This window comes from Canis aureus, chromosome 33, assembly GCF_053574225.1.
Source record: "Canis aureus isolate CA01 chromosome 33, VMU_Caureus_v.1.0, whole genome shotgun sequence".
Classification (NCBI taxonomy): Eukaryota; Metazoa; Chordata; class Mammalia; order Carnivora; family Canidae; genus Canis; species Canis aureus.
The window spans coordinates 33347740-33374227 of record NC_135643.1 but is presented as its reverse complement, the minus strand read 5'-3'; the positions used below and the strand labels follow the sequence as shown (position 1 = coordinate 33374227).

Sequence of the window (26488 nt, the reverse complement as noted above, 5' to 3'; positions counted from 1 at the left end):
GGCTCCAAGGGTGGGGTACTTTAGGGTCAGGAAATGACCAACTCTGACACAGCAAGCAGGCAGTAAGTGTTCACACAGTTTCTTAAACAACCTGCACAGAGTTTTGGATCTAGTAGCTATAGCCTCATATCCTGAGAATTCACGAGTTCACAGGCATCCCACTGTTAAAGAAATTAAATTCCTCTAAATGTAGGATTGCCAGATTTGGCAAACAAAAATATAGGATGACCAGTTAAATTTAAACTCCAGACAATGAGTAATTATTTTAGTATAAATGTGTTTCAACTTTTGCACAGTACATACTTATACTAAAAAAAAAATTGTCATTTATGTGAAATTCAAATTTAACTGGGAGTCCTGTATTTTATCTGGCAACCCTATGTATCAACATGGTATCTGCTCCCTGAAGGATATATAATACAAAAATAAAAATGAACAAACAAAAAATAAGTAGGAAATATCTTAAGGAGAGGATTACATTAGCAAGTGCCTCTCAAGTATCTGTTTTGAGAGGACTGAAGGAGAATAATGTGTAATAGACAAATGAGATGATAAAACAAAATAAAGTATCACAGAACATAGTTATATATGTTACCATTATAATATGATAACATAATTTAACACAGTATCACCATTGTTCCTTGATCCTGAAGGCAATGAAATACAAATAAGGAAAATACAGTATGGTGGGAAAGTACATAGGATACTTTTCTTGAAAGTTAGTGACTCATACAGCTCTCAATTTAAAAAAGAGGTGGTTATCATCTCTGCACAGAAAAAGGATGATGATGATTTCTTCTAAGTTCTAAGAAGTAACTAGAAATTCAACTCAAATTGGCATGTATTGAAATTAAAGATTAGTGTATAATATTATTACTTTATGACCCATAAGCTATAATTAGGGAAACAAACATAGACTACATTTCAAATATTTAATGGTTTTATGCTCCAATTGTGAATAATATAGAGTATTAAATAATATTTAAGCCAGATAAATTTATTTCACATGGATTTTGTCCATGAATCAGAGACTTTAGCACATAAACAGTGTGTAAAATTCAAAGAAAGAGAATGTGAGAGGGACTACAAATGAAAAGTGAAATTGAACATTCTGTTTCACAACTCAAATGGAATGATATACCAAAATTTAACAATAGTCAATCAACTGCTTTTGAAAACATGACTCAATAATAAGCACTGATGTTTGTTTGGGTAGAATTATTTCTACTGCATACTTTAAAAAATCTCAGTGTTGCAGTGGTCCCTGTTGAGCTTCAAATACATGACTACATCTTGTGCAGAGTAAGGAGAAAATTTTCATTAAATGACCAAAGTTTAAAGGGGCAGACTCCAAGAAAAATGAAAGAAATAATAAGGAAGTTGGAAGTAAAAATCCTAATTTGAATTAGGTAAAAGAATTCTCGGATATCCAATAGTTAAGGGCAGAATAAAAGTTGTCTTGAGACTAACATTCATTTCAAGATATACAAAAATGTTGCAATGGTTAAATTATTTCAAGGAAGAGAGGACTACACTCTAGCCAACAAAATCAAATCAAAATGAAAAATCAAAGAAAGGTTAGAAAATGAAAAATCCATGTTATTGAAGAGGGAAGGATTTGGTATCAAATAAAAATCCCTCCTATGGGTCTATGTCTCATTAACCATTTGGTATGACTTATCTTGTTACTGACTTGGCATGTTTTTCAAAATTACCTGGAACGTAATTCACTCAAACTGGAATGAGTCCTTCAGATTTTACTTCAACCAATCATTCATTCACGTTCCAAGGAGCTTTTGAAATGTGTCTTGTTTTAATAAATGTATTGAAGATGCAGGTTTAATCCATCTGCACCAGGAAGCTGAAAGGTCCCCAGCTCCCATTTTATTTCCCTAACACATTTCTTCTCAGCAAAGTTCTAGTAAGTATTTCGGTAACCTGGGATCACGGAGGTTCTCCTCAAAGCTCAGCTACTTGCTTTGCTGATGTACACACAAACATCCCTACACACAGCCATCCTCTCTCTTCCTCTCGCTCTTTCTTCCTGTGGTTATTCTGACCCCAGCCATACTCACAATGTTAGTGACATCTGGAGAGGCTCCGTTCTGCAGCAGAAGGAGGACAATGTTCAAGTGGCCCATGAAGGCAGCCACATGTATTGGTGTGAGGCCAGACTGCGAAACAAAGCAACAGTAGTTTTACTCCTCTGCACCCGTGGAGAGGTGGGCTTTGGGGACTTCTTCAGATAAATAAGGCTTGAATGAAGAGGACAAAAGATGGGCGACAGGAAGGGGAAGGAGGAGTAAGCGAAGGAATGTTTCGTGACAAGCTGAAACATTTTTCTACCTCTGTTATAGCTTGGATTGAAGCCCCATATTTCACCAGCAGTTCCATGACTTTGATGCGGTTTTTCTTGCAGGCAATGTGCAGTGGAGTAAAACCATTCTGTGCAAAAGACAATCAAGTTAGTTGAAAACATGCAGAAACGATCTTCACACAACTCCATGCTGGCACACTGCAGGCAATAGTGTTACATCGTCACATAACGTTACCATTTCTTCTGATGCTGTAGGTGCTGGGATTTGGAAAGGAAAGTGGTGGTGTGTTCCTGTGGGCACTGACCTTGGCTTCTATGTGGTGGGCCTATATGTCATTCCTTTTGTGCGGTTATAGGGCAAAACAGAAGTAGAAGAAACTACATGGGCCTACTCTGCAAAGAAGGAAAACTCGACGGGCAAGGATGCTTTAGAAGTTAAATTTGTTAACTAGTCCCATGCATAATCCTTACGTATAAGTATCATATTTTTATTTGAACAATGATCCCTACGTATAGAATAGTTACACCTTTTCTGCCAGTTAGTTATTTTGCTTGTCCCAGTGGGGACTGATCATCAGTCAGTATTTTTCTACACTAGCCATTCTCACGACAGCATATTGTCTTACCTAACCTAATGACTTATTACACTTCACAGTGTTTGTTAAGTCATTTCCCATTTATGAGCTTCGTAGTAAAGCCAGACATAAATAGCCTAATGTATGTGTAGCACTTAAATGATTTTAATTACATAAGACTAATGTTTTATAAGCTTATTGACCACTACCCAATTGAAAATGAGTATTTCGCTTCTTATGAGAAAATAAGTATTCTCACATAATTGTACATAACCCTAAAAGTAGATCTGCTTCCTGGGCAATTAGGAATAAATGGATTCCAATGGAAAATTTTCTAATAAAAATGGGATTTATTGTTTAATAATTCTTACGGCATTCTCCCATTTAAATATTGTCTGAAGACTAATTTAACCAGCATAAACCATGTAAATGTATAGGATACAAGGAATGCTTTCAGTTTGAGAATTAGGAATTAAGAGCATAAATTAGTACATGCCTAATACTTCCAATGATTATTGTTAAAGCATAAGTGAAGCAGGGAGATTTATTCAATATTAGACCTTGGGAAATACAGAAGCTGTTCTAAGGACAACCTCATTTAGTTTTCTCTTCAGCAATTCCTGGAATAGTTTCTATAAAATGCTTCCTGAAGCAATAAAATGCTAAGCATCATTTTTCCATTACACTGTGTTTAGGGAATGAAGTCAATAAGGAAATTCTCTAAATGAACTCTTTGCAGGCTTACATTTTACACTATCTTACACGGCCAATCTATTCACCACTTTAAAACCTTTTTTTTTCCAAATAGAGATTAATAATATTCAACTTTTTCAATCTTTTACTGACTCTTCATAGAGGCATTTAGAATTTATTTTATGATTCCTATTTTCAACTTCTATTTTCCTTTCAAAATTGCTTATCACTCCAGAGGTTTCATATCTATCAGCAGCTTGCTAGTTGTGGAAATGTTACCTTAGTGTTTTCCTAAATCTATCCTTCCCCACCATCATTTATAGCAAACTGTGAAGGCATGAAGTAGGCAGGCCACTTGTAGGAGGTAACAAACTTGGTAGAATTAACTATATATCTGTAACCATGATTCGCCCATGTGCCAATGGTCAACCACTATGGTATATTGTCTCAATCTATATTTTCTGCTAATGTGGACTAGGCCAGGTTTACCAGGGCTCTGGCGTTTGGATTGGCTCTCTTGTCCAGAAGGAGTTTGGTCACGCGGTAGTGGCCACAGTGTGCAGCAACATGGAGGGCCGTCAGGTAGTCTAGGGTGACATCATCAACAGGTGCCTTGTGCTGTAACAGGTGCTTCACACATTCCACATGGTCCCCCTGTGCAGCCATGTGAAGCGGAGACAGCCCATTCTGCACATCAAGACAAAACGAAACCAAGTCTACATTTCAGTCATGATTTCCAGGTTGTAAAACACAGCAGAGTCAATTCTCAATATTTGGTACAGTTGGTAGGAGAGGAAAAAATAATCTCCATTTAACATCTAAATGTCCAGTGGGTTATGTATGGCACAGAGGGAAGCTAAGAGAACATTTTATTTCATAATTAAGCTATTCTTAGGCAAAAACAAATTAATATGCCCTTTGTGAATGAATGCATAGTATTGTGTGACAATTTAGACGGATCTCACAATTATTAAGGCAATATTAGATATGTAATACAAGTGATAGCTGAGGTTTTTTATTCCATTCAATTCATCCCTCTGCAAGAATTTCTTTACTTTTAAATGACGGGGAGTGCAAATGAAGGAAGAGCAAGTGGGTGCATCAGGGAAAGAAAAATATTTTGATCATCTCTTAGAGCCATGCTGCCCTGAAATCCTATGATTCCTTTTTCTAACATGAGACATGAATTGGACTTGGACAAAGCAGTCAGGTAAGAGCTAGAAAAGTGTGAGGCAAATGTAGACCACATGGTCAATGATCTCCCAACTTTTAAACTTTGAGGATAATATAAATTTATCATCAGTGATACTGCCAAAAACAGCTTTAATCTTAATTCTTGGAGAAGGTCAACAGCAGGGTAATTCACTGAGGATTATCAGTCTAGGTAAGACTCTTATTTTTTTTTAAAGTTAAATAAATAAGCTTATACAAAAAAATATGTAAAATTAGGGAAGAAACTAAGTTAGAATACATTCGCCCATTAAGAGGAGTGGAATATGGTCTTTTCTTAACAATCAATGCAAATAATGCAAATACAGTCACTAGGAAATAATTGTTGACCAAGTACCCAGCATGGCGGTCATTACATTCAAAGAAGCAAAAGTTGGGTCTGGATAAAAAGCCAGAATCTGCCAAAGGCCCAATATTCTCAATAAGGAAAGTGATTTCAATAATGAAGGGCAGCTAAAATCAAATACAGCAAAATCTTAATTGTGTTGATCTCTGGGAGGTAGAAGTATATGTGATTTTGAAATTATTAATATACTTTCTTGGTTTTTGAAGTACTCTTTACTCATAATTATTGCTTTTATATTAATAAATTCCTAAAATGAACTGAGAAGGCACAATGGATTGATAAGGTATTTATGCATGGGGAGGGGGGAAGATAGTGTAAGGACAAAGTGTAGAAGAAATTCAGGTTGTAGCCATGTTTAGACGGTTAGTGTGGCATGTTTTTCTGATATTCTATCAATCTTTAATGTTGTTTGATCCAGTTAAAAGTTATGTGGAAAATAAAATCTTCACCATTTAATTCTTCATTACATTTTACAAATATTTGCTAAGCACCTACTCAAGCCCTGATCAAGTACTGAGGATACAACAGGGAACACAACAGACAAGGAGCCCCTGTCTTCATGAAGGTCATGTTTTGGGTAGTAGTCAGACAATGCAAAGAGAGTAAGAATTAAAATATATAGTATGTTAGAAGGCCACCGGTGTTAAGAAGAAAACTAAAGCAGAGGATGGCCAAGGAAGTCTGTATATATGGGCACATTATGGATAGGTTGGCCAGAAATGGGCTGACTGAGAAGGTGAGTTTTAATGAAAGACATGACGACAGTACGAGAGTGGGTCCTGCTGATCTGGGGGAAAAACATTTGAGGGTGACGAAAACCAAATACAAGCATATCATGTTGAGTATGACTGATGAAGAGTAGGGAGGAGAATGCAGCTGAAGGCAAGTGAATAAGAGGGTAAATAAGGAGAGGAACTCAGGTAAGAGAACTGCGAGTCAGAATAGAGTCTTTGATTTATACTCTAAATGAGTATAAGTGCTTATGGAAGGTTTAGGACAACAGGATTACTCTGTTTGCTGTATTGAGAATATACTGAACAGGGTTAAAAGAGAAAAAGGAGGGCCAATTAGTATCTCTTGCAATCATCCAGGTACAGTTGATGGTAACTTGGACCAGGGTGCTGAATTATGAGATAGTTTGAAGGAAAATATGACAAGGTTTAGTGACAGGATATGAAGAGAGAGAAGAGCCAAGCACTGCATGAGGTATTTGACCTGAGAAACTGAAAGAATGGAATGGCCATTCTTCATTGTTGAAATCTGGAGCTCACTTTTTGTGTGTTTTCTAACATTCCTTCATTGTTGAAATCACTTTCCTTATTGAGAACATTTCTATATTGAGAATATTTCTAACATCCAGAGACCTGGAAGTGAAGAGGAAACAGGAAAGGAGGCTGAGCAGAGGGAAGACAGAGAGGTATAATGGTCTAGGAGGCATATAAGGAAAGGAGAGTATTTTTGAGAAGGGAGGAACAAGCAACTGTGTCAGGGATAGCAAAAAGAGAGAACGTAGACTATATGGGCTGATTCATATAATTGGGTAGATAGGAAGATAGGAGTCAATAGAAATTTCTTCCTGATTGCTTCCATTTTTTCAGCATCATGGAAAATAAAGACAAGGAAAGGAGTCTAAGAAGTCTAAAAAAGAAAAAAAGTATAGAATAGTCAGGTAGCAGGGAGTGAGAGTGAATACGGTTCAGAAATATATTGATTGTTAAGCAGCATTAAAGGCCAACTCGAAGTTAGCAATCATAAATTTAAAGTGAGCCTAGGCAGTATGATTGGGTGTTTTCAGCCAGCACACTCAGCTACAAGAATGTGAGTTGGATCTCATCAGGGTAAAATACAGCAAGTGAGCCTTCTACAGTGGCTCAGTCTATGAGTATGTCAGGGAGTGGTATGAATAATTCTGTTGGGCAGAGGTGAAAGCATAAGGTGAATATGGGATAATAAAACAATGGATGATGGACTCAGAAGGCAAAACACATTTCTGGAGTTGGGATCTCAGAGAAAGGTAACTGAAACATTGAGGCAGTGTTTGGAGAGTCAGAGATTAGAGGAGGAATTCAAGAGGGTTTACAGCTACCAAAACTGACAGGCCAACTAAAAAGATCCTCTACTGCTCTAAGATCATTAAAATCATCATGAATTAGAATAGGGGTTGTGGAGAAGAGTCATAGTTTGCCAAAAGCTAGAATTTTCAAAAAATGAGGTGGAATGATAACTAGATAGATGAATATTTGCTTCAAGGAGGAACAGTGGATGATACAAAACTAAGAGTTTTTATGGAATGAGAAGAATAGTCTGGCATTAGGTGCCTATTCCACTTTCGGGTAAAATGCTATCACTTCACCCACCTGATTAGTTCATTTCTTGGTGTTCTTTACCCTGAATATAGCTCTACTTTTTCTTATTATCTCCTTATCTCCACTCAATTTTGAGCTTCTTGAACAAACAGACCTTGTGTCATTTATCTTGATAGTTCCTTAGTGATCAGAACACTGCCTAGTGTACTGTAACTACTTACACTATGATAGTTGGATGCTCAGATGAATGAATGACTGAATAAATGTGGATATAATCATGTAGCCACAGACATTTTATGCTAGATCCTTACGTATAAATGATTTTGCTACAAGAAGGCCAGCAAAAAAATTTCATCTAGGTAATACATTGTCTTCATTAGTGACCTAACAATTATAGGTGAACTCTGTATATAAGATTATTTTATAGTTGTGGGAAAGCAAATCAGCCCATTCTCAATTTGATATGTACTTTTTATTGGTTATAACATGACTGGTGAAATTTTGTTATTTCCATTTAAATTTCAACCAGTTTTCTCAACAAAACTTTCTACGGGGTATCCTTCTACAGTGGCTCAGTCGGTTAAGCCTCTGCCTTTGGCTCAGGTCATGATCTCAGGGTCCTAGGATCCAGCCCTGTGTCAAGTTCTCTGCTTGGCAGGGAGCCTGCTTCTCCCTCTCCCTCTACCCCTCCCCTAAGCTCATGTGTTTTTTTTCTTTCTTTCTTTCTTTCTTTCTTTCTTTCTTTCTTTCTTTCTTTCTTTCTTTCTTTTTCTTTCTCTCTCTCTCTCTCTAAAATAAATAAATAATATCTTTTAAAAAAACTTTCTATAATTATCCCTGCATTACTCAGCCCAAAATGTCATATTTTAAAGATAAAATTCTACAACAGTCATGGTATCACTATGAGAATGAAAATAAGATATATGACTTGAAGTCATCATTTCCTAGCCTATTGAGCCCATCTTTAATGATTAAGTTCATTCTACACATATTTTAAATGCGTGGTTTAATTTTTGCTCCAAATGATTTCAAATAAATATTCAATTAAAATACAAATTGAAAAATAGTTGCTTATGTTGGCTGTCTTATTTTTCTCAATTTACCCTAGTAACATCATCAGTTGATGCCAGCCCTGTTCCGGGGCTATAGGAGAGCCCTAATACAGAGAAAATGTAAGTCCTTTGTACTCAATTTTTGTTGTATTAAGGATACGATGGTTGTTGCATATCCCATTAAATAGTTCTGTGTGATTATCTTTTATTTATGTTTCATGATATTTTTTGGCAACCCAAAGTATGGCTGGAAAGTGGGGACTTGTACAGTAATAATGCTTGTAAAATACATTTTATAGTGAAAACCTCCAATAAATCAGCTCCTGGTGGGGTTTTCGGTTAGTTTTCTTCATGGTTGAGCATACTGATGAAATAAGGCAAGAAATGCTAGATGTACTGAGCCATAGAGAACATCATACTTCTTTAATTGTTCTTTGCAGATGGCCTGTCCTAAATTGTGCTTTCCATATTACCTACTAATTCTAAATATAATCACCCAATACTACCAGTAAGTCATTCTTTTTACTAGTATTACCTAAGAGGTAAAGATTGGGGAGTTAAGGGATACCTGGTTGGCTCAGCAATTGAGCGTCTGCCCTTGGCTCAGGGCGTAATCCCAGAATCCAGAATTGAGTCCTGCATCAGACTTCTTGCAGAAAACTTACTTCTCCCTCTGCCCATGTCTTTGCCTCTCTCTCTCTCTCTCTGTCTGTCTGCCTGTCTGTCTCTCATGAATAAACAATCAAAAAATCTTTAAAAAAAAATAAGATTGGAGAGTTAAAAGATTATCTTGTATTGCTAATTGTGCTACTTTAAAAGACAATTTTATATGTATTTTACAGCCTCTTAGAGAATCATTAAAGTATAAACCTATAGAATATAAGAAATATTCTCATGTATATACAATATACTCATTTATATATAACATAAATATGTTCAAATATCCATCTGTAGTAAGAGTAGCAGGCAAAAATATAGAAAGAACATGAAGGTATACAATCAATACATCTTAATGCATGGATTTGTTAATTTTAAATAATTTTCAAACAGCTTGATATATATTCCTCATTCCCGGCACACAATTACTGAGTAATTAGAAAACATTTGACTGATGCTTCGATTTCAAGAACAAAGATTTGCAAAAGAGTGGCTTAAAGAGCTCTGTAGATCCCATCTTACTCAGAATGACCCACCTTAGTCCTTGCCAGCAAGGGAGCTCCCCGTTCCAACAGAAGTTCTGCGACTTGATCGTGCCCACTTCTTGCAGCACAGTGAAGTGGTGTCAACCCATCCTGCCAAAAGAATGAAAGAATGAAGCCTGAGTTAACTTTAAAAAAAAAATCAAGATTGTTTCTTTTGCCACTTTAATGAAAGCTGAACTCATTCCTACTGACTCAGTAGATCAGTAGTACAATTGCTCCTCGTTACTTGATAGAGGAGAAGAGTGAGAGAGAAAGTAAGACAGTGAGAGATCCTGACAGAGAGCAGGGGAGAGAAAAAGAATGATAGGGATGAAACAGAGAAGGCAAGGGTGAGAGAGATCTCACATGTGGAGGTTCAATGTAAAAAAACACATTGCTGGTCCAGTGTCTTAATTTTCAGGAAGATGGAAAAGCAGTTAATTGCAGCTGTTGAACTTGAAAGTACTACTTGCTTGGAACCACAACCCCGAGATTATGCTGTCAAGCTATTTTCATTTTGGATGTCCTAATACAACTTTTACCACCCCCCCCCCCAGTTCTTCTTAATATAACATGTCCATCTTTGATCTCTTGAATTGTCACTATTTTCAGAAATCCTCCTAAAATGCTCCCTGTTGCTCATGGAAATTCTTTTCATGTTCTTCCAAAGGTTTCCACACATATTTCTCAACATTTTACAAACTACGTAAGTATTTCTCAGAGATTAAATTTGTTATTAACAATAATAACATTAAAACGGTGTGTCAAACAAAATTATGACACAACTATATGTTACAGTTTTTATAAAACTTTCTGACCTTTATACTTTGCAGGTAGTTTCTGATTCCAGAGCAATCCTCAAATTCCCTCTGTCTTTTGGACTTATTTCTCATTAAGATGACATGGCCAGAAAGCAGAGTAGGTGGGTAAAATCAGACAAAAATGTAACATTGGGTAAGAAGTGAGAGAGAAAATGAAATCCTGAGTATATAAATTAGCTAAAGATTTCAAGTTTAAGACAAAAAAAAAACTGTCATAGGGAAATATGTTGAGAAGGTAGGTAGCAGTCAGAGAAAAAGATGAATGGTGAGCAGTTAAGAGGACTTCAAAAGCTTCTGATTTATATCCAGAACTCTATCTAATAGCCTATCTTTTGTGTCTCTGTTTCCAGGACCATCTATGTGGGTTATGCTTTCCTCTTAAGAAATATAAGTATCTGGGTTACAATACTCTTCCTGTCCCAACATTCTGGGATTTCTATGCTAGATATCTTCTTCCCTTAGCCTCAAAGATCCATGCTCTGGCTTTCTCTACTCTGCTCCATGTCTGACAGGAAAAGCTCTTTGGATTGTATAAGTGGGCTACATTGCTCTCTGGCTTCTGGTTGGGTACAGGAAATGCAGCAAGACATGGGAGCCACTCTGTAAAGGATGTCCTTAGTCCTTAGGCTATGTGTCTTTACCAAAGGGTATGCTGCAGCCCAAATCCTCTCCTTGGAAGTGCTGGTACCCTACTTCTCACCTTGGCCTGGGGTTGGTAATGAGTCCTGCTATTGCTAGCTCCAGGAACACTGTACTTCCTCTTGTGCCTTCCCTACAGTCCACCTATAGTGTTAGAAATAGAGCCTTTAATAATCTATATTCAAATTATCAAATGCAAGCCTGCTCTCTGTCTTCAGTTAGACCCTTGAGTTATAATGATACTTTGCTTTGTTAAATCTACTCAACTAGTATTAAGATACTGAACATCCAAAATAGACCTTGCAATTTTGAATATGTAGGAATTAGCATGAAAAGACTGCATTTCCAGAAAATTTTTTTAAAAGGATTTAACTACTGTAGTTGAGATACCGAGTTATTTTAAAGTTTGCCAGAGAGGAGCCTAAAAAAAGAAACCGTGCAGACAAAGTGATTAGGATAATTATGCTTTTATATCTTGATAACATACCTTGTGGTGGAAGTATAGAGCACTGGTTGCTATTTAAGTTATATAACTATTAGCTATAGCTTGATTTCTCAATCATATTCTTGGTGGGGGCTTCATGGGGAACTAGAGTTTGAAGAAATCCAACATCATGAATAAAGGCATTATAGGCAACGGTTCTGCATTTGGGCTCTGGAATCAGGGACTCAAGTGTGAGTCTCAGGCAGGCTACCATGGATGATGCTTTCTGATGCTCAGTTTCACAATAAACATAATGGGGTAATTTTTCTTATCCCATTTAACTTACGACCTTGTTTGAAAGATGAGGGGACTCTGCCTTAAATTATTTTTAGGAAAGGTATTGTTTTCTATGGAATACATGAAATACTCATTGTGTAATTATGTGGAAACCTTCAAATACTCTCTGAACACAACAGGAAAATATGGAGAACCCTTAATAAATCCATAAGAACATCAAAGAGTAATAAAGATTACATTGATCTAAACCTGATGCAAAAAAAAAAAAAAACCTGATGCAATTTATCTGCCCTTATATCAAATTCAACTTTCCCAGCATGCTCCATCTGAATAGATCTTAGATATTTTTATTAGTATCTCATTTTTGTCACAAAAAAAATCTTACCAAGGTTTTGTATTCAAGGACTTTTTTACTTAATTTTTTATTAACTCTTAGGGGCAATGATCTGTTCTCTATCTTTAACTTAAATTTTTAAGACTCTATTTGAAGGTTACTTCCCCTCTACTGCCCAGAGTCCCTTTTCTTGTGTTCTTTTTTTTTTCCCTTCACTAGAATCAGTTCATATCACACTATGATGTTGATAATCCTTAAAAGATTAGATCAATCAACAGTACAGGGACACCACTTTTCCAGCTGGTAATCCACAGCATTAGCTTTGTACAACTATTTCTTTATCTTTTTCCTTCCTCCCTCCTGCTTAGATTGTAGATGTATCCTGAAGTCCGTGTATTAACATGGGCTCTTCTAATTACAACCCTTTGTGTGGTAGGTCAAGTTACATAATTCCTCTGAAAATCATTTTTCCCCTTGGTAGTCTCATTTCTCAAATGAAGACCTCCATATTTCCTCTACAAGCAGATAATACATACTTCATAAATTGTTAGGAAGAGGAAATAAGATGATATTTGTAGAGTACGTAGCAGGGTGCCTACAACATCATATGTATATGACAATTGGTACCCACTATTGTTGCTTAATTATTGTGATCCCTTTTTCATGATATATAGTTTTTTGTTCATTATATTTTAATATTTTTGTAAACTTTTACTGTTTGCATTGCAACATGTATTTCAATATTTCGATCTTATGTGGAGTATCGCCACATTTAAATAATATATAAGTTTAAAAATAAAAAAGAATAATGCTTTTAATAAAACCTGAATTAATAATATCATTTTTAACTAGCTATGAAGTTTCTTTTTTAACATTAAAATGAGGTTTTTCAAATACCAGAAAAGCAGAAAAGCAGAGCTCTGGTAATAGCATCTTAGTTTCACACTAGATCCTCGTCAATAGTGAGAATGTCAATGAGAGGTAAAATGTCTCAATGATTGACAAAGTGCTGGTGAAAGTGGGGAAAAAGTGGTTAAGATTATTTTTTAATTATCCCTAAGCCTTTACATATCTTGCTTTTCTCCAGAAAATGAAAATCGTATAAATGAGAAATATAATAAGAAGATCAAGTGGAAACTTCTTGATAGAATATACTAGATTCAGAATGTTTATGGCTAACATAATTGGAGGGAAAACTGAGACCTCTATGATAAAAAAATTAAAGAAAACTATTTTTATTTCCTTATATAGAAGCTTTATTGTACTACCTAAAAAGATAGTCAAAAGTACATGTAAATTTTTTCTTTTTTAAAATATATTTTCAAAGGCAAAAGAAAAGGCTAATCAGATTCCTTTGCTTTAATAATAAAATATTACACTTCCAGAACTAGCCTCCCAATTCCAGACCACAGTCCTTGATTTCAGTATTACCTGATTTTGTTTTTGGTAAAAAAAAAAAAAAAAAAAAAAGATACAGGTGTTTTAGTTACAGCCAGAATTAAAAGAATTGAACTGCTTTTAAAATCCTGTTCCTTAGAGGTGAGGAAGGACTTTAACTTACATTTAAGGAGTAAATGAAGAGAATGTCCACACAATATACACAATTATAAAATCTATTTTTGCTTTATAAATTCTTGAATGAAATTCAATTTATTTGTATATCTAAAGGCTTCTCTGGATGAAATACAGTCCAAATATTCCCTTCACAGAAGGAACCAAGGCTTACATTTGATCAACTTGCTCAAGGACAATTATTTAATGCCAGAACTAGCATGAGTCCATTTCTCCATATCTTAGTATTCTTTTTATGAAAACGCACTGCCTATTTGGACTTAGACTTAAATTACATATGCAAATGTATGTAGGCCAGGAAATATTTTGAATAACTAAGGAAATATTGCAATGATCAATAAAAACAAAATCAATTGCTTCAAAAATGAATGAATACTCCAGAAAAATATTAATAAGAATAATGTGAATCTTAAGACACTGGCTAAGATAAAATTCTGTTGATTTACTAAGTGCTTTCTTTCCATTGATACTCTCAATTATTAGAGAGTATCAATAGAAACAGAGATGTAAGTGTAAAGGGAGACATAATGTTTGTAATATACTTAAAGGAGCAGGCACACAAACTCTTTCCTTTAAACATGAAAAACAAGTGAGCAAAGCATGCAGTGTGTGTGCAATTGTTCCAACTTCTGCATACCTACAGCACAGCAAGGGAAAAGGCATGTCAACAAAGCAAAGGGTAGAAATCAGGTAAAACTCTTATGAAAAGACAGTAGACAGTACAACAAAGATCTTGACAGACAAAGCAAACCACTCCAGAACTCCCACATGATAATATGACATAGATACTCTGGACCAAATGTCGTAGAGAAATGGGATTAAGAAAGCAACATTTTCTGAGGTCATTAAAAATCAGATTTTATGGGGGAGCCTGGATGGCTCTGTCTGACTCTTGATTTGGCTACAGTCATAATCTCAGGGTTGTAGGATCCAGCCTAGAGATGAGCTTGGTGCCCAGTGGAGAGTGTGCTTGAGATTCTCTCCTTCTTCCTCTCCTCCTCCACCCCTCCTCATGCTTGTGTGCATGTGTATACTTCTCTCTCTCTCTCTCTCTCATAAATAAATAAAATCTTTTTAAAAACCCAGAATTTATAGTCTGGGACTGGTGTAGTCCCTTAAAACTCAAAGATGATAAAGCTTATTAAATAAAAACATTTTCTAGCCTCAAGACTTGCAGAGGAATTAGATTTGATCCTTAGTCCTTCGACTATGAGAGTATAAAGTCCCAGGATTAAACAAAGTGAAGATAAAATATCACAAGGGACAAATCTTATCTGCTATCTTTTACAGACTTCTCACATCATATAATTCAAAATGTTTCGCGGAAGTCTATGATTAATCAAGGCTACTCCAGAGAACTAGAGTTGAAGTACTGATTAAATGTTTAAGGAAGTAACTACATATAATTTCAGTAACATAATAAAAAAATTATGAGTAGATAAGTAATTGATCCATCCTATTTTACAAAGATAAATAATAATAGCTAAGAGTTAATTCTCTTATAACCATATGAGATGGGTACCGATATTAGACTAAGTTCAGAGAAGGTAATAAGAAACTGCCAATATCATATGGCTAGTAAGTAGCAGAAGTAAATTTGAAATCAAGTAGTCTGCCTTCAGAGAGTGCACTTCGAACAATTATATTTTCCTGCCTATTTTATTATCTATTTGTTGGGAGGAGATAAAACTCAGATTTATATTTGACTTTAAAAATTTGAAATGAATGAAGGGCACTGCCTCTTACCAAACTGGAATGAGCAAATTTGCAACGTAATAACCAGATGCCTTTGCTCCATTAGCATATAGCAGATCTCCTCCTCAAGTCAGTATAGCATAATGTCTTAAGAAAATGATTTAAAAATTGGAAAGTTAGAAGCAAAAGACTGTCAACATGTATTTTAACATATTTATGTAAAAGCCACACCCTTATAGCACAATATATGCTTACAAGTTTGGGTTTTTGAAATTTATAGCTAGTAATCAGAGATGCTTCAGTTCAGTCTTTGGTCTTTGTCCCTCAAAATAAACAAGGACTTGAAAAACTGTCTCATTGAGGGGCTAGCGTCCCATTCCCCCAGCACTGATAAGCAAATATTAATTCCACTTTACAAGGAGAAACCTTTAAATATTGCATGAGATTTAAATTGAATCCAGGAAAGCAATTTCCTTGAAAACACATTGCTTATATTTAGGGATTGGTATTTTAAGGTGCCTGCGTAAAGAATACAAAAAAGCAAAATTGGTAGGAAATTGAAAGAACAGAGACACTCACCCTAGTTTTGGCATCGATCTGACCACCACGATCCAGTAAGAGCTTCACCATGTTTGTGTTTCCCCTTTTGGAAGCCACATGCAGAGGAGTGATTCCATTCTACACCATGGAAAGACCAAACAAGAGCATGTTGGGTATGACAGGGCATGATGCTAGAGACTGCATTGGAGGGCATGAAGAAGGCTGTGACCCACAGTAATTTGATTCAAGGTTACTAAAGTTTCAATGTCTTTGATTTTTATGGGACAGAAAAGCACATAAACCACAAAGCACTATAGTTAGAGAATGAAAAATGGAATGAAACTGCATAACTAAGTTAGTCCGTAACTAAGACATATGTATTGAATGCATACATTACATTGTACACATTGTCAAGAGACAAAGGGAGCACTTTTGCATAATAAATATTTCAGATTCTACTTAGGACAGAGCCAGTAGTCCAAAGTCTATCTCTCTTTCTACAGTATCCATGTACTGAAAGATTCTATCTGTGCTTTAAAATAGAATACAAATATACATATTCAATAACCATTAGAAAATGATTCTTAAAAACACCTTCTTCAGAATAATTCAGTATGAAAAACAACTTGAAAACAACTCAACATAGTTTCAATACAGAAGGCTTCTCAGGACAAAACACCATATATATGAATTACGGTTATTTATTTTATTGGCTATCTTATATCATCATTATGGCAAGAATATTACCTGACTCTGTATCATAATTTTGCAAATATTCAAATATTGCATTTATTGATTCATTTTAATTACGTTGAGCTTTGTAATTATCATGTAAGTGAATTCTTTCCAGTGATGCGTATCATTAAACATACAATGCAACATGATGTCTTGTAATGTATTTTGGTAAGACACTTTATATGAATTCTGAATTCATTAAAAACATTTTTCTGTCACATCGTGTGCCCCATAATCATTAAAACAGTATAGAAATGTACTTAAACATTTGATATCTAATGTTCTAACAGTTTATTTATTGACTCGAAGCTGCTCATTTATGATTCATGGAGTGATCTTTAAATATAACTACTCACACTGATGTCAGAATTAATATTGTCCTTAACTACCGCAAGTGATTTGTTTGCGTGTGGATTTACTCATGCTTATTTTTCATTTATCGAGGCATTATGACTTCATGTGATTCAAAGAAAAAAATGAAAAATCGAATATATCCAACATAGATCCAGACAAGGAAAAAGAAGCAAACCTTTACTATTGTTCATTTTTACTTTAGTAAAATGTCCATTCACTGCTATTTAAAATGAGAAACTATTTTAATCCATACCCTAGCTGTAAAGTCCACAGCAGCTCCCCGGTTTAGAAGAAGAGTTGCTACGTTGACATTTCCATAGTGGGCAGCAATGTGCAAAGGGGTAAAACCACTCTACGGAAAGCAGAGAAAATGACAGTCAGTAAAGCATTTCACTTCCATATGCTGCAGTCCCTAGATTAGTGAAGAAAATCACATGACCTAATATGTGAGCAATACAATTATGATAATAAATGCCTTAATAAGGCTCTTTAAACTTTAGTGCTATGAGGTAGTAAATAACTAGATAAGCAGGTAAATAAATACATTTCTTGGCAACATTATTTCTAATTAGCTAAATGATTTATCTGTTTACAAGATTTATTGTTTATACAAAACGATGTTTCATGAGCTGGTTTAGCTTTAGAGAGAAATAGAATACGTTTAACAACACAAGGTTTCAGCCATAGGATTAACATAATTAAGAATACAAATTTTTTCTCCAGAGAAAGGCTCAAAAACTGTTTTGTTTTATTTGAGGATTTTAATAAAAACAAACAAACAAAAAAAAAATCCCCCCAAAGCCAGCATAGGTTGGCACTGTGTTTTTGGAACTATGAAAATGTTGTGAGGAACTCTTATAGAGGATATACTGTTCATTCCACATCATTTACACTGTCATATTTCTGTCTTCTTTAACTGTGTTTAGTGAGACTATGTTGTTAATAATGAAAAAAAAAAGTTAAAAAACAAAGATTAAACAATACACCTGGCATCAATGTAAATATAACATAAAGAAAAAAATTCAGCTGAACATAATTTTGAATGTTAGTTAAAACAAATTTTATCAATAAGATTGTTATAAAATAAAATATGCAGGTTAAATCAATTACATAGGCATTAGAGAACTGTTTACTCTCAGAATGTTTAAAAAATGAGTCTGAAAACCTTCATGGAAGAAAAGTATATTTCCTTTCATTTCTTTTTCTGATGAAATTTAGTTAGAAATTTTTGCCATTTTCACAAGAGAAGTACATTAACTTTTCTTTTTAAAGTATGAAAAATGTATTATCCCTGCTCTCCATAATTTCATAATTCTCTTTACTCAATGAAAGATGATAGGAACAATAAAGTCTGTTCTTACAAAATTGGATATGATATCCTGCAGTTTTGAAGTTATTTTGTATCATTCACTTTTATTTGAAATGAACTTTGATTTCTATAATACTGTTTTTAAGAAATATTATCTAAATCACAACCATTATTTTACTATTCACTTGATAAATAGTTTTTGGTGACTATGTTTTTAAATGGCCTAAATAAGCATTCAGGTATCTTACATAGAAATCCCTCTGTGCTATCATCCAAATTAGCTACAAATAATTTCTGACTATAGAGAAACAAGACACAAAATAAGAATAGTAACCATCAATCCAAATCCCACTCTTGTGGTAAAGATATTTTTGCATCTACAAGATGCCAAATATTCATGTCAAAATGGAGGGAAAAATCAGGTTACAACCTGGCTGTTATTTTTATAAAATGTCAAATTTTTGTATTTTAGGAAACAATTGACGAAATTTTTCATTTTTATGTTGATGTTTCCTGTCATACAGACATATCCTGAGTGTACGTCCATCATTTAAATTGTAAGTTAATTTCAGAAAAAAACAGTGATTGCCGGTGAATCATTTTCAAACTATTATTCTCATTTGCAAAAATAAACCAATTTATTGTGTGACACAGCTTCGTCAACCATCCATGATGATGCCTCAGACTATGACTCTCAGAACAACCAACACAAACCTTCTATGAGTCCCTCAGGGGAACCCTTGCCTCTCTTGAAGGTAGAAAGCTCAGTTTACTTTTCTACAGGGCTATCAATGGAAAGGTTCTCCTCTTTGTTATTCTATTGTCCTTAAAGAAATATTTCTAACTCAGTAAAGCCTTCCCAAACTGTTTTCAACACATTGTTTTAGAGCCAAAATTGCTTTAAAAAGATCTTTTTTTCCCCAGAACAGTATCTTTATTTTTTTTTACATTTGTTTTTATTTAAGTTCAATTTGCCAACATATAGTATAACACCCAGTGCTTTCAGGGATAATTTCTATAGTTTGTTAAAAAATATCTCTTAAAAAATCACCAAAAATCACCTATAAGTTACAAGTATTAAAATCAGTAGTTAAGATATAAACTTTATGGTTCCAGTATTGAGCAATTTCATCAAGCAATTGGGCCTTTTTTAAAATCTATGTCTTAAGTTCCATTCACATATATAAAACAGAAGAAATAATATGACTAATTCAAGTATATTCACATCTCAATAGGTAAATTTATTAATAAACAAGATATTAGTTTTATAAATACACTACTCTCAGTAAATACTAAATGAATGCTCAAAACCTCTCTAGCTCCACAACTCAGTGATCACCAGATGTTAGTCTAAAGAGTCTTCTTAACAAAGTGAAAATCAACCTACAGAGTCACTTGTCTTTGACTACAGGTTAAATTTTACAACACACTTGCAACAATGTTCATGTAAGTGCCTCTCTGTAGCAATGGTGGAGGAGTCCGCTAAACGCTCACACACACACACACACACACACACACACACACACAAAACCACACGCAGAATACTGATAGATTTCTGAACTGAATATTCCTAGTGATCAATGTGATTTACTTTGGTATGCAGAAAATAGATGATTTTATGTCAGGTATTGTTAAGACTTAGCAAGATAAAAGCAAATGCTTTGATTATGATATGCTCAATATCACTATTGATTATATACAATGTGGTTTTAAAAGTACGGAAGAAAAGGGCAACTGCAAGATGAAAGGATAAAACACTGGGAAAGATATCTCCTTAAATTTCACTTTGCTAATCTCTAACCTGAGAAATCTCATTAAAAGAAGATCATATTTCATATTGGCAAACAGTTAATAGTAAAGCTCGCTCAGAAAATACAGAGTAAGGAAGAGTTTCATTTCATGCTCTATTCTAATAAGCTATTTACATAGTTTCCCTGATAAAAATAGCTTCCAATACATGTTACATTAAATTTTTTGAATAATTCATTTGCCTTAATTATGGGAAAAGTTTTTAAACTAATTTCCTACTCACGAAAATTCCAATCATTAGTATGAATTAGTGAGCATTTATTCTAATTGGATAAAAAAGTAAAATCAATAAAAACAAGATATATTTTGGTATAACCATAATACTGTACCTCAGTTGTCCTATTCACCATCATCTGAAGCAGTGTGGTGTGAGAAAAAGAGGGAAGATATTACACAGTGCAAAATTAAGGAAACCGTCAACCTGCCTACTGCAATTGGATACACCGTTTCAACATGCCAAAATACATTCTACCGAGAAAAGACATTCATAACACTATATAATTCTATTTTATCTTTCTAATTTTGTTTCTATTATTTTTTAATACAAATAGAATAAATAAGCAGATTTCTAGAAAGCTGAACCTCATCCTTAAAAGAAAAGTATCTTTAAATTTTTTGTTACTATACCCAATAGACAGTCCCCTTCTTTTTGAAATACCTCTGAAAGTAATTTAGCTCTTTTGATGACCGGAAGTAATTTTGCATTATCACCATGGCCTACTTCTTTCTCATTCCCCAGGAGGAACCTGGCAGCCGAAGAGTTCCCTTCCACAAATGTGTTCAGCTTTTACCTTGGATTGTACGTCAGCATTGTGATCGTTCTGAAGCAGGAGTGCAGCAGATTTGGTGTCATCTTTCCGAGCTGCAATATGCAGAGCTGGCAGCCTCACTTTCCCTTTGGTATCATTCTCTAAGAGGATGGCCACTGCCTGGTTGTGTCCTTGCTGAAGTGCCACAGCTAGTGGCGTGAAGCCATCCTAGCAAAATAGAAGAAGAAAAAAATCTTCCATTGACTTTGGGAAGCATGGGATTCAACTCTAAGCAATGTCCCTAATTTTAAAACAATAATTAAGACAGAGAAGAAAGCAAAAGGATTAAGTATTACTGTGAAGATTAAAGCATGGCTAAAATTAACAACTCAGGGATGCCTGGGTGGTTCAGTGGTTGAGCGTCTGTCTTCGGCTCAGGGTGTGATCCCGGGGTTCCAGGATCGAGTCCACATTGGGCTCCCTGCATGGAGCCTGCTTCTCCCTCTGCCTGTGTCTCTGCCTCCCTATCTCTCTATGTCTATCATGAATAAATACATAAATAAATCTTTAAAAAATAAGTAAAATAAAAAATAAAATCTTTAAAAAAATAAATAAAATTAACCACTCAGGAAAACAACAGATGTTGGTGAGGATGCAGAAAAAGGCAAACCATCTTACACTATCGGTGAGAATGCAAACTGGTGTAGCCTCTCTGGAAAATAGTATGGAAGTTCCTCAAAAAGAAAAATAGAGCCATCCTATGACCCAGCAATTGTACTACAAGGTATTTATCCAAAGGATACAAATAGGGAACAGGCACCCTAATGTTTATGGCAGCAATGTCCAAATAGCCAAAGTATGGAAAGAGCTCCATACTTTGTGTCCATTGATAGATTAATGAATAAAGAAAAGGTGGGATATATGCATCAGCCACCAAAAAGAAAGAAATCTTGCCATCTGCAAGAATACAGATGGAACTAGAGGGTATTATGCTAAGTGAAATAAGTCAGTCAGAGAAAGACAAATACCATATGATTTCACTCATAAGTGGAATTTAAGAAACAAAACAGATGAATGTAGGGGAAGGGAAAGAAAAATAAAATAGGATGTAAACAAAGAGGGAGGCAAATCATGAGAGAAGCTGAACTCTAGGAAACAAACTAAGGGTTGCTGGAGGGGAGGTGAGTGGGGGAAGGGGTAACTGGGTGATGGGCATTAAGGAGGGCACATGGTGTAATGAGCATTGAGTATTATATGCAACTGATGAATCACTAAAATCTACCTCTGAAACTAATTTAAAAAAAGATGAAAGCAACTGATAATCTGTCAATTGCCATACTATGGACTGGCTCCATCAGATTGTTTCCTTAGTTTCTGCTCTTCTTTGGTAAAACATCTGCATTCCTTAACAAAGCATACTATACATAAGATGTGCTTAAATGTTTAGAATGGGAAAATAAAAATTAGAACCAACCTTAAGTAATACCATCTTACAGAAAGGAAAAGGTGGGAAGGGTAGAAATAATGGAAATCAAGCCTGACTGAAAATCAAAGACATGGTAGCCAAGACAAGGAAATAAATTATGTAATTAACTGAGTTGCTAAATAACCCTGTTACTAAATATCTCTGTATTATTTACAGGAGAACAATAATAACTATCAATGGGATGGTCTATTACCAATTAATTTGGCAAATTTAGGACATAATGTAATCTAACACCTTTTGGTAGATAAGGCTAATTCATTAATTTTGCACTTAGTTAGATTTTATATAACTTAGATCATTTAGATACAAAATTACATGTGCTAGGTAATGAAAAAAACAGATTTTTAATTTTAAACTTGGGAAACAACTTAAAAAAACCAACAGCACAGATCATCAAAGTAAAAGAGTTTTAAGAGTAGATAGATACCATGCTAGAAAAATTAGAAGCTATGTTTTCTCTCTAGAAATAAGCATTCAGTTAATGGAAAAGTGGCAAATAAATACAAAAATAGATATCTCCTAGGCTCTATTTATATTAAAACCTCTCTTACTCCATAAAAGCTTGAAAACAAGTCTCAGTTAGAAGGTTCCATTCACAGAAGAGAAGAGGGTAATAGGATCGTACATTAACGATTACATTTTAGGGACAACAGCAATTTACCCTAATCTAACCACTCAATTTGTTTTCAGCGATGATCCTTTAAAACTTTAGATTTTTGAGGGAAAATGATTTCCTATTGCACAAAAGACTTGAATTTCTTTTAATAAGAATTGAATTTTAAATAAACACATTACTGAGTAGAATGGAAGAGTAAACCACGTAGGGCTGTAAAAGCGAAAAATAGAAGCCTAGGGTGGCGCAGCGGTTTAGCGCCTGCCTTTGGCCCAGGGCTCGATCCTGGAGACCCGGGATCGAATCCCACGTCGGGCTCCTGGTGCATGGAGCCTGCTTCTCCCTCTGCCTGTGTCTCTGCCTCTCTCTCTCTCTCTCTCTCTCTCTGTGACTATCATAAATAAATAAAAATTTAAAAAAAAGAAAAATAGTAGCCTAAATTTAGAACTTTGGCACAAATTAAGCACTCTGTTATGGAGGAAAGAATAGGCTCCTTATAATATATATATTTGATGATCCACTGCAACACTGTGATAGTTTACATAAAATGAGTGCAAACTTCGTTTTATCTTAAAGACAAGGCATTTGCTGACAGTACAGAACCTAATTAAAAAGTTTTTAGCCTTCAATTTTGGTAACACTCAGAAAGAGGAGGAGACTAAAGAGTTATAAAAATGGTACTGAGGGGACAGAGGATTCCCCTCAGAGAATTTAATTTTAAGTGTCCACCACAAGCATTTTATTCTAATCCATAGTTCATGGGGGAAGGGGTGGATATTTGAAAATATTCAAGCACCTCAACTAACTTTATGAAAAGAAAACCCATATTAAAATTCAGTAGCTTCATTTTCCATCATTTATTTACCAATGCTAATTGCTATAATTATGGGAAATTTCAAATATTTAAGTATTTATTTTCAAACAGCATTTTCATTGACATATTGAATAATCTCATAACTATCTGATTTTTAAAGGGGTCACAGTGTCTTTATTAGTAATTAATCTTTACAAGTTAGGTCTACTAATAGGTTCAGAGTGAATGTCTTCTTCAGGCATATTCACACGTGTACATAAGACTGTAGATGGTAATATAACAAAATATCAAACCATAATCAGCCATAAAGCCCTGTATAGATAGTAGGTATTTTTTTACAGAATGATAGATTAAAAGGGAATATACAGAGGTCAGCCCATAAGTGTGTTTCTTGATAATCATGAGGATGAACGGTGAGGGATTAATCAACTAAATTTATATATATCTAGCTGGGAAAAAAAATTTAGTTATTTAAATGATTAAACAATGAAACAAAAACAAGCATATATGTGTCTAAGCTATGATTCAAAACCTCATATGATTCACTTGTGAGAGTTTCATTTTTGTGTAGAAATCAGAGAGGGTTTTAATTTTCTGGGAATCACATTGTAACATGGGCTCTGCTGATGCAATATACATAAAGGGATATTTGAAACCACACGAAAATGCTACAGAGGGCTAGACCAAATGAGCCTTGAGACAGCTAAGAATACCAGCAATCTGAACTTTCCTAAACCATATGATAGAAATAATAAGTCTATTTGGTAAATAGGAGAACTCTGTAGTGCAACAGTTTCTTTGGGTAAGTGATGCTGCATTCAAGAAAATAAAATAAAATATGCACAGATTGCCTTATTTTGGTATATTTCTCAGTGGTCCTGATACAGAAATAGAGTCTCATCTAGTACTCAGGTTTTGCCTGAAGATAATCACATCCTACTCATTGACATAATTAGTGTCTCAGAAAAAAAAAAAAAAAAAAGGCCCCAAATCAAAATTCACACTGCACCCATGTGGTAAGAGTGTAAAATCTGTGTATGTTAAATAGAGAACCTGAAATCATTTTTACACTGGGCAGCTGTGTTTTCCAATCATAAGCAAAAAAGAAACATGGTTCCATTAATAGTGATTTCTTGGGATTTTGTTTTTAACTAATGAGAATAAGCTGTCAGAAAGTTATTGCAATTGGCTCCATAAAAAGTTTTCTGCCAAAGGGACTGGAAGTGGATTTAATAGATTACGATGATCTCTTCCCCCAGTACAGGGTATGAGGAAATCCATGTTTATTTCACTGAAAGACTTAATTGTTCAGAAAGGAAGTCATATTGGACATTAAAAATTCTCCAGTTAGTTTCTGGGTAACAAGCACCAATCAGTCATCTTTCACTCCAGGTTAAGAGTTTTTAAGTTTCATCAGTGGAGACACAGAATATGAAAAAGGAAAAAAAAAAAAAAACATGATCTGGTTGAAAGGGGTGAGGAGAAGCATGGCCCAATGGAACTCTTTTGCCTTCTCTTCTGTATCACCCACTTCCAACCTTCTGGTGGCCCCTTGAGGCAATGTCTTCAAACTCAAGGGTTTCTGGGCGTCGCTTAAAAGTCACTGTTCTAAGCAACCACTGAACTTGTTCCTTAATCTGCCTAGGTAACAAAGCCCATTCTGTTTACCGGAGGATATGCATAGGAAAAAGAAAGCCATGTTCTAAGTTAGCCCACGCTAACCCCTTCTTATGTCTAGATGTCCTGAATATGTTGATATTGAATTGACTTTGAACATTCTATTTAGTTGTTGCTATAATCAGTCACACAACTATGTGCCATAATTTGTGCTTCAGAAAATCTGAAATTTTTTTCATGACATACTCCTCATAAAATTGTGCTAAGACAAATATCTTACAAATCATTTCTGATCATTAAAAGTTATTCCTTTAAAAATTGAATTGGATCTTAACAGATAAAATATTGATGAAAAGAGATGGATAGAATTTACTATAATCGAGTTTTAGAATAGTATAAAAGCTCCCAAAACCAAGAGAATGGCAAATTGATGGAAGCGTGAGTTCATGTAAGAGTAAATGACATGAATTCCAAATCAAGGTATAAACTCATTGAACTATGTGCATTGGTTCATTCATTCATGGCCACTGTTGTAAATTGTAAAAGCAATGTGAACATTCATAGCATAATTTGGACAAGACAATGGAGATCCTTTGCAGCTAGATATAAAGAACATGGACATTAAGATCAGAGAATTTGAACCTATAGGGTTGCCAGTCTCACCTCGGTAGCGGTGCTCTGATTAGCTCCATTTTCAAGCAGATATTTTACAACATCAATGTGGTTCTCTTGGGCAGCCATGTATAAAGGAGTGAAGCCATTCTGAGGACAAACAATAAAAAATACATCTTTAACCATTTATAAAGTTTAAACTACGTAAGAATACCAGACAAGGAAAAAGAGAATACTATGGAGTAAGCTTTTGAAATGACAAAACATATAACATACCTCCACAATAAAATACATATATTTACTATTATAAAACTAACTACAATCAAAGTGAACCAATCCCCACACACAATTCCTAAAAGAATGAGGAC

General features: G+C 34.8%; 1 protein-coding gene and 1 long non-coding RNA gene across 51 annotated transcripts in view; one reads left to right on the top strand and one right to left on the bottom strand.

The window, feature by feature from the left end:
- The window catches only part of LOC144303973 (uncharacterized), a 50500-nt gene extending 29134 nt beyond the window's left edge, over positions 1–21366 (top strand). The window contains exon 2 of the long non-coding RNA XR_013370955.1: positions 20969–21366. This is a non-coding gene — a long non-coding RNA (uncharacterized LOC144303973). The remainder of the gene's footprint in view (positions 1–20968) is intronic.
- The window catches only part of ANK2 (ankyrin 2), a 328351-nt gene that overhangs the window by 114312 nt on the left and 187551 nt on the right, over positions 1–26488 (bottom strand). For 36 of the 50 annotated variants that reach the window (XM_077882344.1, XM_077882349.1, XM_077882350.1 and 33 more), the window contains exons 5-13: positions 26172–26270; positions 21021–21206; positions 20559–20582; positions 17365–17463; positions 16062–16160; positions 9713–9811; positions 4075–4272; positions 2347–2445; positions 2076–2174 (exon numbers count right to left, since the gene is read on the bottom strand). In XM_077882344.1, coding sequence (XP_077738470.1) covers positions 2076–2174; positions 2347–2445; positions 4075–4272; positions 9713–9811; positions 16062–16160; positions 17365–17463; positions 20559–20582; positions 21021–21206; positions 26172–26270 — 1002 coding nt within the window. The remainder of the gene's footprint in view (positions 1–2075; positions 2175–2346; positions 2446–4074; positions 4273–9712; positions 9812–16061; positions 16161–17364; positions 17464–20558; positions 20583–21020; positions 21207–26171; positions 26271–26488) is intronic. The other 14 variants (XM_077882339.1, XM_077882343.1, XM_077882348.1 and 11 more) reach the window with 2 other exon arrangements.